The 19014-nt window shown below is 46.0% G+C and overlaps 1 protein-coding gene across 6 annotated transcripts in view; it reads right to left on the minus strand.

Moving 5' to 3' along the window:
* Positions 1-5481: 5481 nt before the first annotated feature.
* LOC138570229 (trimethyllysine dioxygenase, mitochondrial-like) overlaps positions 5482-19014 on the minus strand; it is a 114283-nt gene continuing 100750 nt past the window's right edge. For all 6 annotated transcript variants that reach the window (XM_069648964.1, XM_069648961.1, XM_069648963.1 and 3 more), the window contains one exon: positions 5482-7832. In XM_069648964.1, the coding sequence (XP_069505065.1) occupies positions 7701-7832 (132 nt within the window). In that variant the 3' untranslated portion in view covers positions 5482-7700. The remainder of the gene's footprint in view (positions 7833-19014) is intronic.

Consider the following 19014-nt stretch of genomic DNA (forward strand, 5'->3'; position numbering starts at 1 on the left):
AACCTTTCTCTGAGCCAGCTCTTCTGGGCAGCCTGACCCGGACTGCCGTGGAGTAGGTGTTTTTCTCAATTCTGCAGCTCTTGTGCTGCCCCGTTTCCTCCACTTTACTAGTGGGTGGAACGGCTAACATGGGTGGCTCGTAGGCGAGATCCTTGGAGTCTTGGTGGGGGTTTAGTGTTGAGACAGTGGAGGGGCCTGTTCCATTTGGTGGTGGACTGATTCTGGTCGTAGGGTAGTCTTCAGGATGTATGGTTTCCCTGGGGTTCTCGTTCAATTCATGAGAATCTACTGTCCTTTCGATGAATTCACAGTTTGGGTTTTCATGTGCACCTTCCCTTCATGAAAAGGCTGGTTTTTGGTAAGAATGGTGAGGGTGCTGAGGAGATGTACCCTGGGGGATGGAAGGATATTACATTTTTGATGATTGCCAGGCCTTCATTGAGGTATTTCTGAGATGGCAGTAGTGTATTTGGCCTCTTGGTGGCTAGGTCTGCAGATTTCACAGGTTTGGTTGTGGCATGTAGCATATTGTGTGTTTTTGGTTATCTCACGCTATGCCCTTTGCCCGTCTTTGGCTTTTGCATGCTGCCTTGACTTCCTTCAGGCTGGATCATTGCTGTTGGGAAGTCCTTGCTTGCCTTTAATATTTGTGAGGGCACCTCCCTATCGGTTAGGGTGCTGTTTACATGGCGGGTGTTCAGTGTCTGCCAGTGCTTTACTACTGGGGTTGTCTTAAATAAGTTGTCTTAATTTTGTTGACGGTTATGTGGGGTCTCTCAAGCTATCATTTCTTTTGGGGTCTTCTATTGAGTGCTACATGTTGAAAGTGGCAAGATGTTTGGATCAGGGAGTTGAAAGGTGGCCACCGTGGTGCCCCATTAGTCTGGCATTGGACCGCCATACTGTTTAAGTGTGTGGGTTAAACATTGTCTTGATGGGTGGTCAGCTGTCTGTCTAATGTTACCTATGGTAAGCCCTGAGGAGAAAGGGCGAGCTGATACTGTTTGGCTGTGGCGAGTGGAGGTCCGTGCTAACTTGCCTTCTACAATCCGTGCTTTCTGCCAGAGGTACCTGGAGGTACCTGGAAGTGCGTGTGCCTTTAAGACTTCAAGAGAAAGGGCGAGCTGATACTGTTTGGCTGTTTGGCGAGTGGCGTACAGTGTCTGTGAGGAAAGTGTGTCATCTTACAATCACATGATGTCCGCTGAGCCGGAGCCAGTATTGTCATCACCACGGACTACAGCCCAAACAAAACACTCCGTCAGACAAGAAGATCGGGTTTCTAAGCGCTCTAGACAGCAGCAAGTAAGTCGTTATTTTTCATGTGCTTCTGTCATGGAGGACTTGTGTAAGCCTGATGCTCAGGGTGAATCTGAGTTAACAGGATTTGTGGCAACCATTGCCATGTCTCAAATTACCCAAATGGCACTTTACCTAATGCCACCCTGGCTAAAGACATGACTGATAACCCACCTCAGGCGTGCTCTTTGCCGCCCACTGCACCCCAAGTAGCTTTTCATCTGGATCAGGCTGCGGATAGTCTTACCTTAGCAGAGCCGGTGGTTTTGGAGGCACGGCTCCCGCCGTCGGGTCACGCTGCGGCGGCGGCGTGGTCCCTCGGTGGGGTGGGGGTCCTGCGGGTTGGTGTGCAGTCTCTGCGTGACTTGGTGCGGGTGGCCCCCTCTCTGTCCTCCCCAGCTCCGGCGGTCGAGGCCGCTGATGTGGAGGGGCGTGGCTCTGGGGTGATGAACCTGTATTGGAATCACTGCTGCGCAGGTACCTATTCATTGATTGATCAAGTAACGACGATTATCGATAACCTGTTAGAATCCACTCAAAGGGCGGGCATAGTAGTATGCGGAGACTTGAACATTGATTACTTTAAGCCTCAGAAATCAGACAAAGCACAATTATCAAAGGAATGGATGGAAGAACTAAATGCACGAGAACTATTGATGCTAAATGGCAGCACCCAAGGCGACATACCTCCGAAGTCAACATGGCAGCGTGATGATCAACCATCCACTATTGACTATATTTTTATATCTGACACACTGCATGAACGCATTAAATCTTTGAAAGTCCTTTCCATGACTAACAACGATCATGAAATGTTGCCAATGGAATTCCTAATGATCGATTCTGATTCAGGCTCTAAATGGTCAACGAAGGTTCAGGTCGAAGCCAACCGACTAAGACTGAGGTTGAATGAATGTGAGGTTGCCCATTTATATAATCGATTTAAGACCGAACGTCGGGAGGTCAAATATGCCTCACTACTATCTCAGTTCAAACCAAAAAACATTGCTCTAAAACAGCTGTCTTTCAAAAAGACCCATTGTTTTGATCTTAAGGTCATGCAGTGTAAGAGACTGATGTGAGCTGAGATTCGTAGGAATAAGCAAGGGCCACCGTGTGAAAGATCTTCAAGAAACCGAGCTTCGAAACAACGCTACAAAAACTGGATAAAAGGGCACAAACATCTCTTACAACAACAAGACGCTGAGGCAATGATAAAGACCTTAAAAAATAAGAACAGTGGGGAGATTTGGCGCATTATTAATAGCATGGAAACATTGCAGAGTGCATTGCAAGCCTGCCTGGTGACCGAGTCGGAGTGGGCGTCTCATTTCGAGAACTTATACAGTAAGAATAATGAGATTACATTACCATCTGTCCTCAATGAAACACCATGGGACCTAACGTTCTCGCGAGATGAAATTCGAGACATCATAATAAAAGCAAAAAGTTCGAGGGCTCCTGGCCCAGATGGGTTGACAAATTTTACCATCAAACAGTTCCCAGACCTCTGGGCCGACCTGTGCCTCGAATTATTTGAGCGAATAAATCTGTATCGCCAGACGCCCACTTCTTGGAAAACCGGCATAATTGTACCAATTTTCAAGAAAGGTGATAGAACCTCTCCAAAAAACTATCGCCCAGTGGCATTGCTGGATGTTTTTGGAAAAATGTATGCATCTGTGCTTCAAAAAAAATTGACCAAAGGGGCACAAACAGCAAAACAAGTAGACGAAAGACAAGCGGGTTTCGTGAGAAACGTCGGCTGTTCTTTAAATCTATTAATTTTGAATTTGCTGAAGATGGAAGCGTTACGCACCAATAAAAAAGTATATCTTGCTTTCGTTGACTTTTCTTGTGCGTTCGACATGATAGACCGGGAGATACTTTGGCAAAAGCTGGGTTTATGGGTTGCCCGGCTGGTTTATTAGAGGCTATTAAAGAGCTGCACACAGAAACTACAATCAGAATTCCATCAGACTAATTGGGCAACCTGTCCACCCCGATTAAGATGCACAAGGGGGTGAAACAAGGGTGCCCTCTAGCGGCTGCAATCTTCAGTCTTTTCATCTGAGACATTGGTGTTGCAATAAACTCTGTGCGAGCATTGCCACCAAAGCTCCACTTGTCGCACGTTAGCTGGTTGCTCTATGCGGACGCTTTGGTCATAATAGACGTAACTCCTATTGGTCTGCAAAGAAAACTCGAGGCAGTCCAAAAATACGTGACCTTGATTAAATTGAAGATCAATGCAACCAAATGTGAAATCTTGTTGCTTAAAAATCTAAGTACTTCACAATACTCAACAGACTCAAAGTTTTTTTGGGAAGCTAGGCCATGACTCTTTACGCATCTCTAAAAGTGTAAAATACCTAGGCATGCTGTTAAATTCCAGCATTTATGACGGCCCGTGGATCACGGAATCAAAAAGGAAATGCAGTGAATTGGCCTGTCAGTCACTGGTCTTGCATAGAAGATTCGGAAAGTTCTCACTGATACCAGTACGAAACTTTTACGAACAAAAGGTTTCTCCAATTGTAATTTACGGAGCTGAAAACGCTTTAGGTTGCTCGTACGCTCACTGGGCAACGCTAGAGAATACCTTTTGGTCAAAAGCTTTAGGCTTACCAAGTGGTATACCAACAGCGTGTATAAGGTATGAATTAGCTCTAATATCCTTACACGCATGAATTAGCTGGAACCTGCTGGCCCTATTTCATAAATGACGAGCGAGTGAGAACATTTTTCAATTTCAAATTCTTCATGATGTTTTATCATCAAACAGAGCTGATATTGTCTCAATGTGGGTTAAACGCTGTGAAAAAACTTTTATTAGAGTATGACATCAAGTTGGAAACTCTTCATACCAATCCTACTGCAGTGAAACTGAACATCTGGCGGGAAGATTTGGAGACTATGGGCCTCATTACGACCCAGGCGCTCGACCATGGTGCTATTAGCACCATGGTCGATGCCGGATTCCGCCATGGTGAATGGCGGAATTTCCGCCCCATTCCAAGGTTGGCGGGGCGGTAATTCCCCATTCACCATTGCCCCTTCCCCATTCCCATTTTTGGCCCATAGGGCTCAATGGGAATGGGGAAGGCGGTAATTACGGCACCGTAAATTACGGTGCCGTAATTACCTCCAAAGTCCCTTTGCGGGTTCGTTTTTTAACGCCTGCATAAAGCAGGCGTTAAAGTACAACCCGCAAAGGGACCTCGTAATTAGGCGTTAAGGGTTTAACGGTGCCAACACCTTTTACGGCGCCGTTAACCCCTTAACGCCTGGGTCGTAATGAGGCCCAATGTGTGCCGAGAGATCTGCCACCAGACCTATGGGAAACTTGCTCACTGAGGCAAGCGGATTCAATGTTGTACAAAAATATGTACATCTATTCCCGAAACCCAACGCGCGAAGACTTTTCATGCTGTTTCGATTAAATGCCTTGAAAACTAAAGAGCGGACAAGCACATGGGCATGTCATGTAGGTTTGGACCTTTCCTGCCGTCTTTGTTCCAACGAAGTTGAGTCACTGAAACATCTGGTGCTGTTCTGCGCGGAATTGAAAGACATGAGATCTATTCATTTGGGTCACTGGAGCGAGGAACATCCATCTTTGTGTGCTGAGGATTGGTGGTTGAGAATGTGTGACAGCACTGACATGAAGTTAATAATGCCTTTGACGTCCCTGTTAGCGGTGATCGAAGGCAGGTTAATAAACATCTAGTGAGACTGAACTGACTGTCGAACAATGATAGAAGAGTCAAAGATGGTTTCTAACCATTTGGTCGTTGTAATGTCGGACGATGGGATGGGAGGGACGTTTGCATTGTTCTGTTTTGTGTAATATTTTAAAGGTTTGTATTGAAACTAAAAAATTAAACTTAAAAAGAATCTATGTTATAGCTACTATACAGCCATGGACTGGAATCTCCCATGAGGGGATTTTGGGAGTGCTTTTCTGGATGTTGGGTTTGGTAGTGATTATTGTTCTGTGAAATGTGCCGTCACCACTCGTCTTATTGCAGACGTCACTGCTGTTCATACCCACAATATATCTCTCCGCAGCCCCACTGTGTGCATGCCACTTGCACCTCTTCTGGAGGATCTCCAAATATGTTACATTTGGTGGGGATTAGTACCCGCACGTTCATGGCAATAACGACTGGGGCCATGGGAGAAAGATCACAGCAATTTATGAGGGCAGTCAAGAAACATGAGGTCAATTGAAGAACCTATTAAAGAAATCATCGATCAGCTTTTGTTCTTTTTCAATTTTTATTACTTTTCAACACTCGGAAGATAATTAGGAAAGTCATAAAATAGTTATTTTTTCCAATACCCTGTTAAAGAAAAAGGTTAGTAAGGAGGTCATGCAGCGAGTAATACAATTTCCTTTTCCTCAGGTATCCATATGTATCATACTCTACTGGTTATGTAAACCATTAGGCATATAAATGTCCATAACCTCGATCATCAACTTTAATCACCATGGTAACACTTTGTATTTTACCCTTCCTTCATAGAGTTCCAGACTTCACCAAACCTGTCCTCTCGATGACATAGTCTGTAGAATATTCTTCCTAAAGTCGCTAATTCCGACATCTTTAACAACAAAAGTCTATTTAGAGAGTGCGACTGTCCTTCCTTGCCAGAGAGACTTTTTCTATGGTGACCAGCCGTCTCTCTTTGGTACCAGTGCGTTTGCTTTTGGATCATCCCTTGAACAGTTAACATTACAGCTTCCTTGCTAAGACTTTTTTTTATTGGTCATTCACCAATGGCATACCCTCCAGGATCTCACTCTACCGCCTTGCCAGTGTTATGCAGTCCAGCAACATGTGCACTAAGCCAGCATCAACGATGCCCCCCAATAGATCTTAGGAGAATTTTAATCTTAAACTCTTCACGTTAATTCAACGTAATAGCGTCATAGGTCTGACTCAGTGCTCGGGCTAGCGCCAGGTGTTCCCATAGCTCGCATCTAGGGCGCCGAAACCTCTTGTTTACATTCACAAACCTTTCAATTCCTTTCCTGTCAGTTCTGTACTTGACCTTGTCGTTCTTCCCTGATATCCATAGAATTAGCCATTGTTCTTGAGCACTGGCCTTCTCTGGATCGGGGAAACTGCCAATTGGGTTCCCAGCATGTTCAGTAGTTTCATGGTCTGTTTAAAATTCCTCCTAGTGCCAACTGTTGCCTGGCACCAAGGGATCTACTTTAGCATCGGTTGATCCTCCAAGGCCACTTCTGACAGAACCATCCATCCGGGCATTTTGTCATTTGGCTGTTCCAGTAGTCTTTTGGTGTGAGCTAAGACAACATCTTTATAGTGTGTTTCATAGCACAGGACGCCAACGCTGGCACTCTTTTTTCGCCAGTTTTAATTTCATCGCTTAGCTTTTAAATATCAATGCAGCCATTGGCCTTCCATCTTAACTATTAAAAAATATCGTTGTATTGCTTAGTTTAGCTGATAGGCTAAACATCAACTCAAACTATCAATGATTCCACACATTGAGACTGTCATCGGAACGACATGTTTCGGCAGTAACAGTTCCCTTCCTCAGGTGCTCTGTTTATGAAGGTGTTTTTAAGATGAGATATGCACACTTATATTTTAGACATACAATACAAAAATATAAGAAACTAAAGAAATACCACTTGCCCAAGAGTACAGGTGTGGAATTTTTCCCATGGGCACCCACATTGGCAGAAAGAATTGTGTGTGCATCCAAACGGCCAACCTCCATCATGAGTTAGTCAAAGCCTTTTAAACAATAGGACTGTAGCAGTTCACTTCAGTTGAATGCTGGAGTGAGTTAAGGCCAATGTAAATGATTAAATGCACACGAGAGTGAATGCAAAGCTTTTGGTTCACTTCTGAAGTGAGTGACTTCAGCAAGGAGTGAATGCTGAACAAAGGAATATTGGAGTGGGTGAGTTAATGCAGAAGGGGGAGAATGATGGAACGCGGGAATGCTGAAGTGAGTGAAAGCAAGAGGTAGTAGTGATTGGGAGAATGAGGGAATTCTGGAGTGAGTAGATGGAGTGAAATCAGGAGTGAGTGAATATAGAAGGGAGTGAAAGCAGGATGGAATGACCCCATTGGTACGTATATGTAATATTCCTGTCAGGCACTGATTGCCCCAGGTGTTAACCCTCTCTTGCATTCATCCACTCAGTGTAGAGTGAATCCTTGCAGTGATGGTACCGGAAACCTCTTGCAGGGGTTTACGCAGCGAGCACAGGTACTCCTCAGCGTGAACGACTCAGAACACACCATTTTGGATGTAAAATGGACTCTTGATCAAGACGTGTTCCCCTTATAAAGTCTTCTCCTCTCCTGTTCAGAGCATGCGGCTGGATTGGGAGCCTCAGGATGGTGCTGGCGTTGTCAGGCTTCGAGCCCCAGGAATCGCGCCTTGTTCAGAATATCATCTCGGAACAGGAAGTAGCCGAACAACTTGCGGGATCCCGTGAAGGCCTCTCGGCCATGCAACATGCGCCAGTTGTCTATAAACAGGATCTGTGAAATAAAGAAAACACAGTGGTGTGATTGTTGAAGGCGACCGGGTGGAGAAGAGTACATTTTATTCTGGAAGGTAGACAAGAGGAGAAGATGAGATCAGATGAGGACAAAGACACCCTTTATACAACAACTTGGAGAGGTTCTTTGCCCTATCGAAATGCTTCTTCAGGGGCAATGGGGATGGGGGGAATCTGTGTTTCAGGAAAAAGTGCTGTGATGGGCTACTTGTGCTATCATACGATTCGCCCAGCTGGCATTACCCATGCTGCAGACTCAACATAAACTCAACATAATAATAGGCTGTGAAAAAAGACTTGTCTCTCCCAGCTCCTCCCATTAATGTCTGTGTGGCAGACATGTTTGTGTGCAGATTTCTTTGTGTAATGACACTGGGTTTCTGTGTGGCGGCCATGTTTGCGTGCAGATTTCTTTTGTGAAATGACACTGGGTTCATGTGGCTCACCGGGTGCTGAGGGTTCGGTTTGTGACAGGATTAAGAAGTCCTTACGGCCCACGATATTGGCCAATGTTGGCTGCTAATGCTCACTTTTCATTTGGGGGGGTAGATTTGCTGTTCAGCAATAGTCAAATGGTGTAACGGAGGGGTTTAATTGTTCGCAGGGATAGTCCTCTGACCAAGCAGGGGAAATGGGCTGTCCAACTGTGCCGCAGAAAACAAACTTTATTGATTGCATATTGGAGAGAGTAAAGGGTGCTCCAACCACATATGTGAGTTGTATTATGGCCAACATAATGTGGTCCTCACAGCAGCCAATTTGGGCAGGCTAATTTTTCAATGTCCTCGGAAGTACTTTTATTGCCTAATACGTCGCCATCTTAGAACAGAGTATCATAGAATTTATAGATTTAAACATTTAGCAAACAACAACCCAACGCAGAGTATATGCTATTCAATCTGCGATTTTAAAATGGCCACCATTTAGACCAGAATGAATAGACAATCAAGGACTAATAAACACAGCACTCCAGGTACGTGTTTGAAGCAACATCAACGCCTCCCATGTGAGTCTTTAACTGTTAATACAGCAATAAGTAGACACCTTTGGTTTCCCTCTCTTTGTTTGCAGTTATCAACTTGCCTCTTCAGAGTATTCACTTCACCTTTTACAAAGAAATATCTTCCATATATTTGTCTACTGGACTGGGAGGATAGCTCAGGGTCAACGCACCTCCTTGGGAACAGGACGATGCCATGCAACATGGGTTTGATCAACGATTGGGTGCAACAGGGTTGTGATAAAAGGTAAGGTTCTTAGAAGGTGGAGGGGTCTGCCGTGAAGTGCAACATAAGTGCCAATTAAAAACAATTGTCTAAGGATGTCTATATATTGGGAACTGGGCATGTGCACACTCTAAGCCTTCCTCTTCAAAAATTCTGGTTGAAAGTGAAGCAGGGTGGCCATGAGATATCCCTAGAATGACATGACAGATGCTTCAGTCATTTTAGTTTCACAATTAAACACTGAGGCTGCCTTAATCAGTTCAGATGGTTCTGTATTACAAACATTTGAATTTTATTATGAGTGTTGTGAAAAACGATATGAGCAAAAAGCCCAGTGTGCACTATGTACTTAGTGATTCAAGAATATAGCCCTTTTATCACATATATATTTCTTGAATATAATTATCTGTGGTCAATCCTATGTTTCCAAAAGGCTCTTGGGTTTTATGCAAAGCAGGCAGGAACCCTTACTGTTGTCATGTGTCCCCTTTCCCTTTCTCAAAAGGGAATTTCAAAGTAGTACAGTAGGAGTGTGAAAGACTAGCCACATTAGAATGTGTAACGCCCTGGTATCCACGGGGACATCACTCAGCCTGTTCTGACCTCTTACGACCTTGAACCCTTCCCTGGAGTCTACTCGACTAGAGACTGGGCCTGAAACACAGGATTGGTAGAGTTTAACTCCCTATTGTCTCTGTGTGCTTGAACCCCTTCTTCCCCGGGGTCCAACCCTTCCCTTTGATCCACAGCTAACCTTGTTTTCTTGGAAAGTGTGCTCTACGTCCTGCTTTCAGTGCAGCAGCGCGTTGATTGATGCAGGCTCGTTGCTGCCTAGTTACTTCACTGGCAAGAGTCCGACAGGTAAGTATAATGAGTCTTTTGAACAGTTCTCTAACTTCGTTCCTTTCCTTCCTTAGATGATGGCCGGCGTCCGGGGATGGCGATGTGCTGCTGAAATGAGTAGCGCTGAAGGTGAGTGAGAGCGCGATGCGACCCTTTCGTATTTGTATTGAACTGAGTTCTTTTTCTGTGTCTTTTAGGTGCCGCAATGTTTTCAGCGTGGATGCCGGTTATGAAGAACAAATGCGGTGAGTAAGAGCGGTATGCAGCGCCTCTAGATGTTTCCACGCTAACCTGGAGTGTCTTTTCCTTCTTGCAGATGGATGAGAAGTTCCGGAGACAGAGTTCCCCCAGAGCGGCTGGGATTCGGGTAAGCGTTCGAAGCTCGTACAGTCTTTAAAAAATAAGCAAAGATATGCTGAATGCTTACTAATGCCTTTTTTCTGTTCTTTTCCCTTTTCCTTAGGAAGCGGCGTGCCGGGATGGGAATGACACCGCCGAAGATGCCCGCAGAACAGAAGGAGTGATGAATGATGGGTAGAAGCGCCGCAAGGTAAGGCTGTTCCTAACAGTGTTCTTGTTCTTGCAGGAGCTGAGCGCAGAAGAAAGATGCAGGCCTACTGGAGACCGATCCGAACACGGTGAGTGTCACGCTGCAGGTGCAGAAAACGCAAAGAAATTTCTCAGCCTGGGCGTGGCTTAAATAGTCTCTGGGTATCCCAGGTGTCTCTGGGCTGAACCACACCCAAAAGACGAGACTTCACATGCAGTTCTGGGAACCGAAATATGTGGGGGCATCCATCTTGTCCCCATCAATGCACTACAAGTCCAATCCCCAATGTTATCCTATGGAAGTGAGTGAATCTGGTGCCACAAGCGCCAAGTCTGTCTCCAAGTGGGTCTTTGGAGGGATGGAGAGGCCCTTGAGGGCCATGTAGGTGATCGTGGCATGGCTCCAGCCTGACATCTTGGAGGGCTGGGGACATGAGGGGCAGGAATCATGACAGCACCCCCCCAAGGCCCCTCTTAAGGTGGCTCTTCTGTCTGGTCCTGGTTTGTTTGGATGGTTTTGATGAAATCGTCTAAGCAAGCGAGGTGCATGGATGTACTCACAAGGCTCCCATGTCCTGTCTTGTGGACCATACCCCTACCAGTCTACTAAGTAGTATAATTTGTATCTGACGTACTTTGAATCCAGGATGTCCTTGACTTCGAATTCTGGCTCCCCGGCGACTACTACTGGCTGTGGTGGCGTTGCTACCCGGGTCCCAGGTTGAACAGGTTTAAGGAGAGACACGTGGAACACAGGATGAATCTGCATGTTTGACGGCAATGCTAGTCTGACCGCCACAGGATTTATCACAGAGGTGACGGTGAATGGACCCATGTATCTTGGACGGAAGGTTCGGGTTCCTTTAATGGACACGTGTTTAGACGCCAGCCAGACTTTGTCTCCCACTTGGTAGTTGGGGGCCTTTGCTCGGTGTTGATCAGCAAACTTAATTTGGCAATTCTTAGCTTGAAGTAGGTGTTCAGCTGCCCTTTTGAAGGTTTGAGAAATGGTCGTGTGCAAGGTTTTGACTGCTGGCATTTCCAGGGTTGTAGGAACGTCCAACTCAGAAGTACGTGGGTGCCTGCCATACATGGTATAAAAGGGTGTCTGCCCAGTGCTGGTGTGTAGGGAATTATTATAAGCATATTCAGCTATCCATAATAGGTTGAACCAGCTTCCTTCATCTTAGTGTAACATGCAACGCAGATACTGCTCGAGCATCTGATTTGCCCTCTCAGTTTGACCATCCGTTTGAGGTTGGTGACTGGTGGATAGCCGGATGTCGATCTGGGCCATAGAGCAGCATTTTCTCCAGAAGTTAGATACGAATTGAGTACCTCGGTCTGAGACCAAAACTGAAGGAAACCCATGGAGCCGTACGATGCCTTCAAGAAATACCTTTGCCAGAGTGGAAGCATTTGGGAGCCCCTTAAGAGGAATGAAATGTGCCATTTTTTAAAATAGGTCCACAACCACAAGAATAGTGTTAAACCCTTGACTGGGTGGTAAATCAGTAATAAAATCGAGGGACAACGTGTGCCAGGGTGATGGTGGGATTTCCAATGGTTGTAATAGCCCAGCCGGTTTCTGCTTGGATGACTTGGTTTGAGCACACACTCCACAAGATAGGATGAATTGGATAATGTCTTTACGCCACGTGGGCCACCAATAATTTTGTTTTACCTTGGCTAGGGTTTTAGCGATTCCTGGGTGGCCCTCGATCAAGGAATCATGATAACCGGACATGACTTGTTCTCGTAGTTCTTACTTTGGTAAGAATAAATGATTCCTGAAGTAGGGCAAATTATCTTTTATCTTGTAATGTTCTCCTTGTGCACTCCACGCTTGTAATTGCTCCGGACTCATCAGGTTTTGGATTTCTTCATGTAATTCTTCCTGAGTTATGGTTGCTGTGATTCCTAGGAGCTTGTCACTCGGGATGATTGCTATTGGGTCAGCGGTCTGATGCCCTTGCTCTTCCACCCCCACATGGGAAAGGGCATCGGCCTTCCCGTTTTTCACCCCTGGTCGAAATGTAATCACGTAGTCATATTCAGCAAAAAAAAGAGCCAAATGTAGTTGTCGTGAGGATTGGGCCTTTGCTGTTTTTAGGTACTGGAGGTTCCGGTGGTCAGTTATTACGGTGATTGTATGTCTGGCACCCAAGAGGTAGTGCTGCCATGCCTTAAAGGCTGACTTAATGGCCAGGAGTTCTTTGTCTGTGATAGCATAATTGAGGTCAGGGATCTGAATTTACGCGGCTAGAAGGCAATAGGGTACAACTGGCCCGTTTCAGGGTCCTTTTGCGAGAGGACGGCTCCCATAGCCATGCTTGAGGCTGTGGGATGTTTTTACCCATGCATCCGAGCCCTACCACAAAAACTGGGCAGTACTAGCATGGAAAACATCATGATGGCCAGAACTTCCCAGAAAATGCACAGGGAAATGCATGAAGAATAGGCTGCCACCCATTTTTGCCTATGTTGTGAGCACAGAAGGGCACAGAGCCTAACACCATTGTAAAAGGGGCAATGCTGATTGCCAAAAGCAACCCATAACTGGTGGGAATTTGTTTTCTTCAGGTCAAACATGGCTAATTTATGGGCACAAAATTATTTTACTGCAGATCTACACCAATGCCATTTGTTGAACCTGGACAATATACTTCCATGTAATATCTCTTGTTTGAAATGCTTGAATTCAAGACTGATCCAAAAAAAATGCATGCAGTACCCACTTTTGACTGAGGGCGGCGCTAGCGGTCTAAACTCTGACAGGGAAACTGCATGTCAGGAGTTGCAGGAGAGGCCTTTACATCAAAGGTTAGGAGTTAATTAAAATCTTAACCACATGCTGTTCCCAGAAGACAATCTGATTTAATTAACAGGCCAAAGGCTGGAAACCTCTCACCTCCAGAGATTCACACCAGGAGTTAGATTCTCACATGACCTCTTGATTGATAGAAGGCAGACTGGCTGGGAGTCTCCTGGAGACCACACAATTGGCTCTTGCACTTGAATAGAATATGTTGATTTTGACTGTTTCCTGTCAACAAAGGCCTGCCTGCCAGAAAACACATGTGATCACTGACCCACCCAAGTCTTGGAGGCGGACTCCAACACTCTGAGAACTGAATTGAAAGCAAAATATATATTTTACAGAAACACTGATAGCTCTTTGTAATCAAATGACCGGAATGTATAACTTTGAGAGCCTTAATTTAAAAAATGTACCTTCGATTCAAGCCCAAACTCCAATTTGTGTGATGTTCTGGGGCAAAACCCTGCTATTTATGTATACTACAGACTCCGTGTTTAAGCGAGAGACACGGGAATTTACTGGAGTATGTATGGACAGGCCGTGTATATGTGTATAATTTTTAATGAAAAACCAATATTGCAAAACCAGTTAAAAAACGCAAAATGTTGCCATTTCTGAATGCAAGCTCTTAGAAACATCAGAGTTTGAACAGAGTATACCTCATGTGATACGTGATGGGTGCATGTAATTTCAAACCACTGTGTATCTATGAAATATGTCTTTAGGTCAAATATAGATTTGTGGGCAAACTGACCAGGGGAGGATCCTATGACCCATAAAACCTACAGCATCACCATGACACACATTTCCTTCCCCCAATCAAAGCAGTGCGGAAAGCTTGACCAATGGGCAGTTGAAAGAGGGGCTGGCTAGTGATGCTGCACACACACCCACTTTCAAAAGACATAAAAAGAGCCACTGGAGGCTAGAGAGGACATTCAAGACCAGTTAATGCAACGCGCTCTGCCGGACCATACAACATCCAGAAGATACCAGATTCAACACTTAGACTTTAAAACTCCAAAGAACTTGATTCAGAACTCAAAGCAAGGGCCTAAACCCACAAACTGAGAACTCTTCTCAGTAGGCCTCAGCATCCAGCAAACCTAACAACGGTAGCAGCATCCAGGAGCCGTGCAGATCAGCGCTGGGTCCAGAGAAAGCTGTGCAGAAAGATCCAGAAGCAGTGCTGTACCCAGAGAAAGCAGAGCAGTATCCAGAACCAGAGGCCAGAGATCCAGAGTGACCAAGACCGCTGTTAGCAGAACCAGAGAGCTGACCCAGATCACTGTGAAGTGCCGAGACCAGAACCGGAGTCCAGTCCAAAACCTGACCAGATCCGTGGGGAGGCCTATTTCAAAATATATTGTGAGTACCTAGCAGAACTGTGCAGAACCAATCTCTTAGTTAAAATAATATAATTCAATCTATTTTAAATCTAACCAGAACTGCCTCCTAACTGTCACCTGTCATTTGCAAAGCTGTCACCTGTCATTTTCTAGCTGCAAGCTGTAACCTGTCGCTTTGAACTTTTAAAATTTCAAATCCGAAAAATTACCTTTATTTAATCGTCCGTATCTCTGGAACCGTTTGTGCTAGGAACTTGGTTTAAGTTTCCTCTGAAAGCTACTCCTTATACTTTCTCCGCAATCATGATTCACGCATTCGCGAATTTTGCCGCGATTTGCGATTTGGCCCAATTTCTTTACTTGTAAAAAGATAGCTGTTTTTGCCTGAACAGCTCAATTTCGTTTGCCTCTTAAGAACCATCCCTGAATCATTGCTAGAGTGAGCCTGAACTCATATTAACTAGATACCACTCACCCTGAACCTCCTGAAGGGAATTAAAAGCATTTTCAGCATATTTCTCACTGCATTGTCACCATATTCAAAGCATTTTGCCTGTGTTTCAAAACTCCTATCTGTTGTATAAGCTGCTGGGGGGTGAATTGTCCAAGAAAGTGATTACATTGTCTTTTGCTGAAACCCTATCAAGCTATTTTCTGTACTGCATTTTCATTCCACCTTGCATCCATTTGAAACCATAAAAGTATTGTTGCTATCTTATCCATCCTATAACCACTCATCATTGATCATAAAGAAGTGTGCTAGTGCCAGACTATCCATTATTGATTACTGCTCAGATTAAGTGTGATATTCAATTATTAATTTATTATAAAGTGTGATATATATATATATTGTTTAAATTCTCAAATAAACCTTTTAACTTGCAAAACAGAACTACTTCTTGGCTCAGTGGGGTCAGGGGGATTCCAAGAGAGGGGTGTTATATAGGGGTAGTCATCCAGAACTCATGAACTGGACATAAAGATATATCAATAAGGGTTTCCATTCAGTATCTCAGACTAGGCATTGACTTAGCTGTAGTGTTGAATTGAATCCTCTTACAAAGTGGGGGCTCGAGCCGGACGTTTGGGTTGGATCTATCACTTGTGCAGATTAATACAGTGTGCCAGCTGACCAGATACACATATCCGGTCGGATCACCACGCTGTGTTACGCTGTAAAGCACTCCTCAAAGGAACGCTCTAAGGAAAAGGTCTGTTTTGCAAAAATAAAATACAAACTTCTGTAAGTCAGGAAGGAACTCAAATTCCAGAATGACGACCTTGGTAGATATGAAAATAGCCAGAGAGCACTTCTTACATAAGCTATTTGTGAGAGGTGAGTGGACTCATCAGGACCAGACGGTCTGGTTGCAGGCAATCACACCCCAGATCACTGAAACAGGGTCAGATATATGGAGAGACCAGGGTCCCTTACATGTGGCCCTGAGTGAACTATATATGTCCGCTAAGGCAAAGGATGAGCACAACAAGATTGCCAGGGTAGCTGCATATTTATATTTACATATGGGAGCCATGCAGGACAAATGTCCTGAAGGCCAAGATCTGGCGAGTAGGCAACTGCTGGCATTACAGAAGGCCCAATCTGATCTGGACTCTTCTGAGCAGAGGCTGCAGAGGAGCCAGGAGTCAGAAAATGATAGTAGGCAGTATATCATTAAAATAAAAGAGGACATGGATATACTGCAACAGGAAAAGGCTGACCAGGATACCAGAATTCTGGCCTTGCAGAAGGAACGCCAAGACAGTTTGGACTCCCTACTACAGAGCCAGAAAAAGCTGGAGCAACAGATCAATTTCAACAGGGCATGCACAGAGCAGGTAGCCACCCTGCAAATCCAACTAGGCAGAGAGAAAGAGGAGAGCAATAAACTGATCCTGAAAGACCTGGATACCCAGGCAGAGTTTGATCAGGAGCGCCAGAAAGTTGGTGCCTTCCAAAGGCAAAGGGACGACCTGACGGTACAGATGCAGACTCTTAGTCAGGAAAGGGACACCTTAGGCCAGGAAGTCTGCCACTTAAAAAGAAAAATGGAAGAAAATCACCTGGTCCACCAGGGACTGGGTGACCTCCAAAAAGAACACCAGGACTTGCTAGAGCACACCAGGAGGGTGGAGGAGGCTCTGGCAAGACAGGAGCAGGCCAGTAGGGATGGGACTCAGGAGGTAACCCTCCTGCAGCAAAGACTGGCCCAGTGCTCCAGGACCAATCAGGAAACGCAGAGAGAGAATGAGGCTCTCTGCCAGCACAATGATAGGCTCCAACAACAGGTAGCAATGCAGGAGAGACTGATAGAGTCTAGTAAGGCCTTAACTGAGGGACTGAAGGCGCAGGCTCTTGCATTGCAACAGGGAGCAAGGGCGGATAGAGACCAGGTTCGCTGGGAAAGGGAAACTCCTGAGCATAACCTCAGGAGCCCTAGTACCAGAGGCCTTTATCTCTCTCAGTCCCTGGACTCTGCCACCCCCCATGTCCCTTGGCGCACATGAGCACCGGGCCACAGGGATGGCAGATTACTATCCAGCCAGAAGCATGGGGCTCATAGGCCAGTACCTCCCAGGAATGGATGGGCGGGCATCCGGGTATGGGCACCCAAGCACAGTGCAATTTAGTGGAGAACCCCAGGAGAATAGGCCCATTAAGGGCATCCTGAAAAATTCTGCCCAGTTAGGTCAGTGGGGGGGTACCCATCAAATCCTGGCAGCAAGGAGGAACCTGAAGACTCCTCTGAACGGCGCAGGACACAGGAGACCAGGTCCCCACATTCTGCCAGCCAATCCCAGGCTCGCAGAATCCGGGAAAACCTGGAAGATCAGACAGGAACCTCTGGGAGCAGTGCCTCTGAGTCAGAGGATGAATGGACCAGGGTTACCCGAACCAAAAAGGCCAATAAGGCAAAAAGGGCCTTGCTTAAGGACCCATTGAAGCAAATAAAGGCAATAAGGAGTGTCATCACGCCTTATCACAAGAACGCCAAGTATTCTGTTTGGGAACACTTGGAGCTTTACGAGCAAATGATGGAGACTTTCCATTTGAAGGACAGCCAAAGCTGTATTCAATATGTAAAGTGGACCTTCTCACCAGAATACTCCAGTTTCTTTGCGGGGCTGGAGGACCAAAATCATTTAAGATGGTCCACCTATAAGGCAGCCATCTTGAAACATTTTTCTGTTCATAGAAATCCTCAAGAGGCTCGCAAGGCAGCCTACAATTTGCAATGTGGGGAGGATCAGGCCCCACAAGAATTTGTGCCAGAACTGAAACGTGCCTTTGCACAGACCACCAGAAGGGTGCGCACAGACAGCAGAGAATTTGTCAATACATTTTTCCATGCCTTGCCCAAATATATAATGACCCAGCTCGTGAGAGATTTTCATGAGAAAAGATCTTCAGACTGGGTCATTGAACAGGCTACCCGGATCTATGAGGTGCAGAAGCCCATAGAAAATAAAAGCAATACCCAGAAAAATCCCAAAACCAACAGCACCCCTGCTGCTGCCAAGGTGGCAGAGGTAAATGTCACCCCCGTTTTGGATTTGGAGATGGGGGGGCCTAAAAACCTACCTGCACCTAATAATTCACCGCCCAGAAGGCCCTCGGACCAGTCACAGACAGGGAGTCGAGGAGGTAGTCCAACAAATGGGGTCCCCCGCTCCCCTGACTATGTAAGTCCCCGCTATAAGGGAAACCGACCAATCCTGGGTTATGTGTGGACTCCTCCAGCCCAAGGGGGGGATCCGGCCAAGCACCTAACCCAGGGAACTTCCCTCCCAACTTCCCACAGGAGGGCAGAAATTCTCCAAATCCTGGGCAGAACTTTTTCCCCAGGTATCCGCCCAATTTCCAGCCCCAAAATCATCCATCCTTCTTTCCCCAATTCCCTGAGCCCAGACAACCTAATCCGGGAGAGGGGAGGCCAAGGGTGGAGGGGTACCAAAATCTTCCCAACCAGGGGTACTACCAGAGAAGGGATAGGTACCCTTCCCGGGATCAGCCCAGGGGAGAAAATAGAGCCCCGTATCAGCCTGAGCGGGTTTCCCAGTTAGAGCGCCAGGTCCAAAATATGGCACGGGATCTGGGTCACATACTGAGGGCTCAACAGAACCCTCAGATGAGCATGCCACCGCAGAATGCCCCAAACTCTGGACCTGGTGCTCCAGAACAATGACGGGGGCAGCACCCCGATAACACACCGGTTCCCAGGGAGGAGGCACAAGGGGAAGGGGGGTGTAAAGCCTTGGAGGAAGCTTCCTTCCCAACTTGTAAACAGCTCCTAGAAAACCAGGAACCGGAAACAAAATCTCCTACCCCTGAAAGCCTGCCTCCCAAGGAGCAGAGGGGGGTAGGAGAAACAA

Source organism: Ambystoma mexicanum, chromosome 2q, assembly GCF_040938575.1.
Source record: "Ambystoma mexicanum isolate Mex_15411 chromosome 2q, UKY_AmexF1_1, whole genome shotgun sequence".
Taxonomy (NCBI): domain Eukaryota; kingdom Metazoa; phylum Chordata; class Amphibia; order Caudata; family Ambystomatidae; genus Ambystoma; species Ambystoma mexicanum.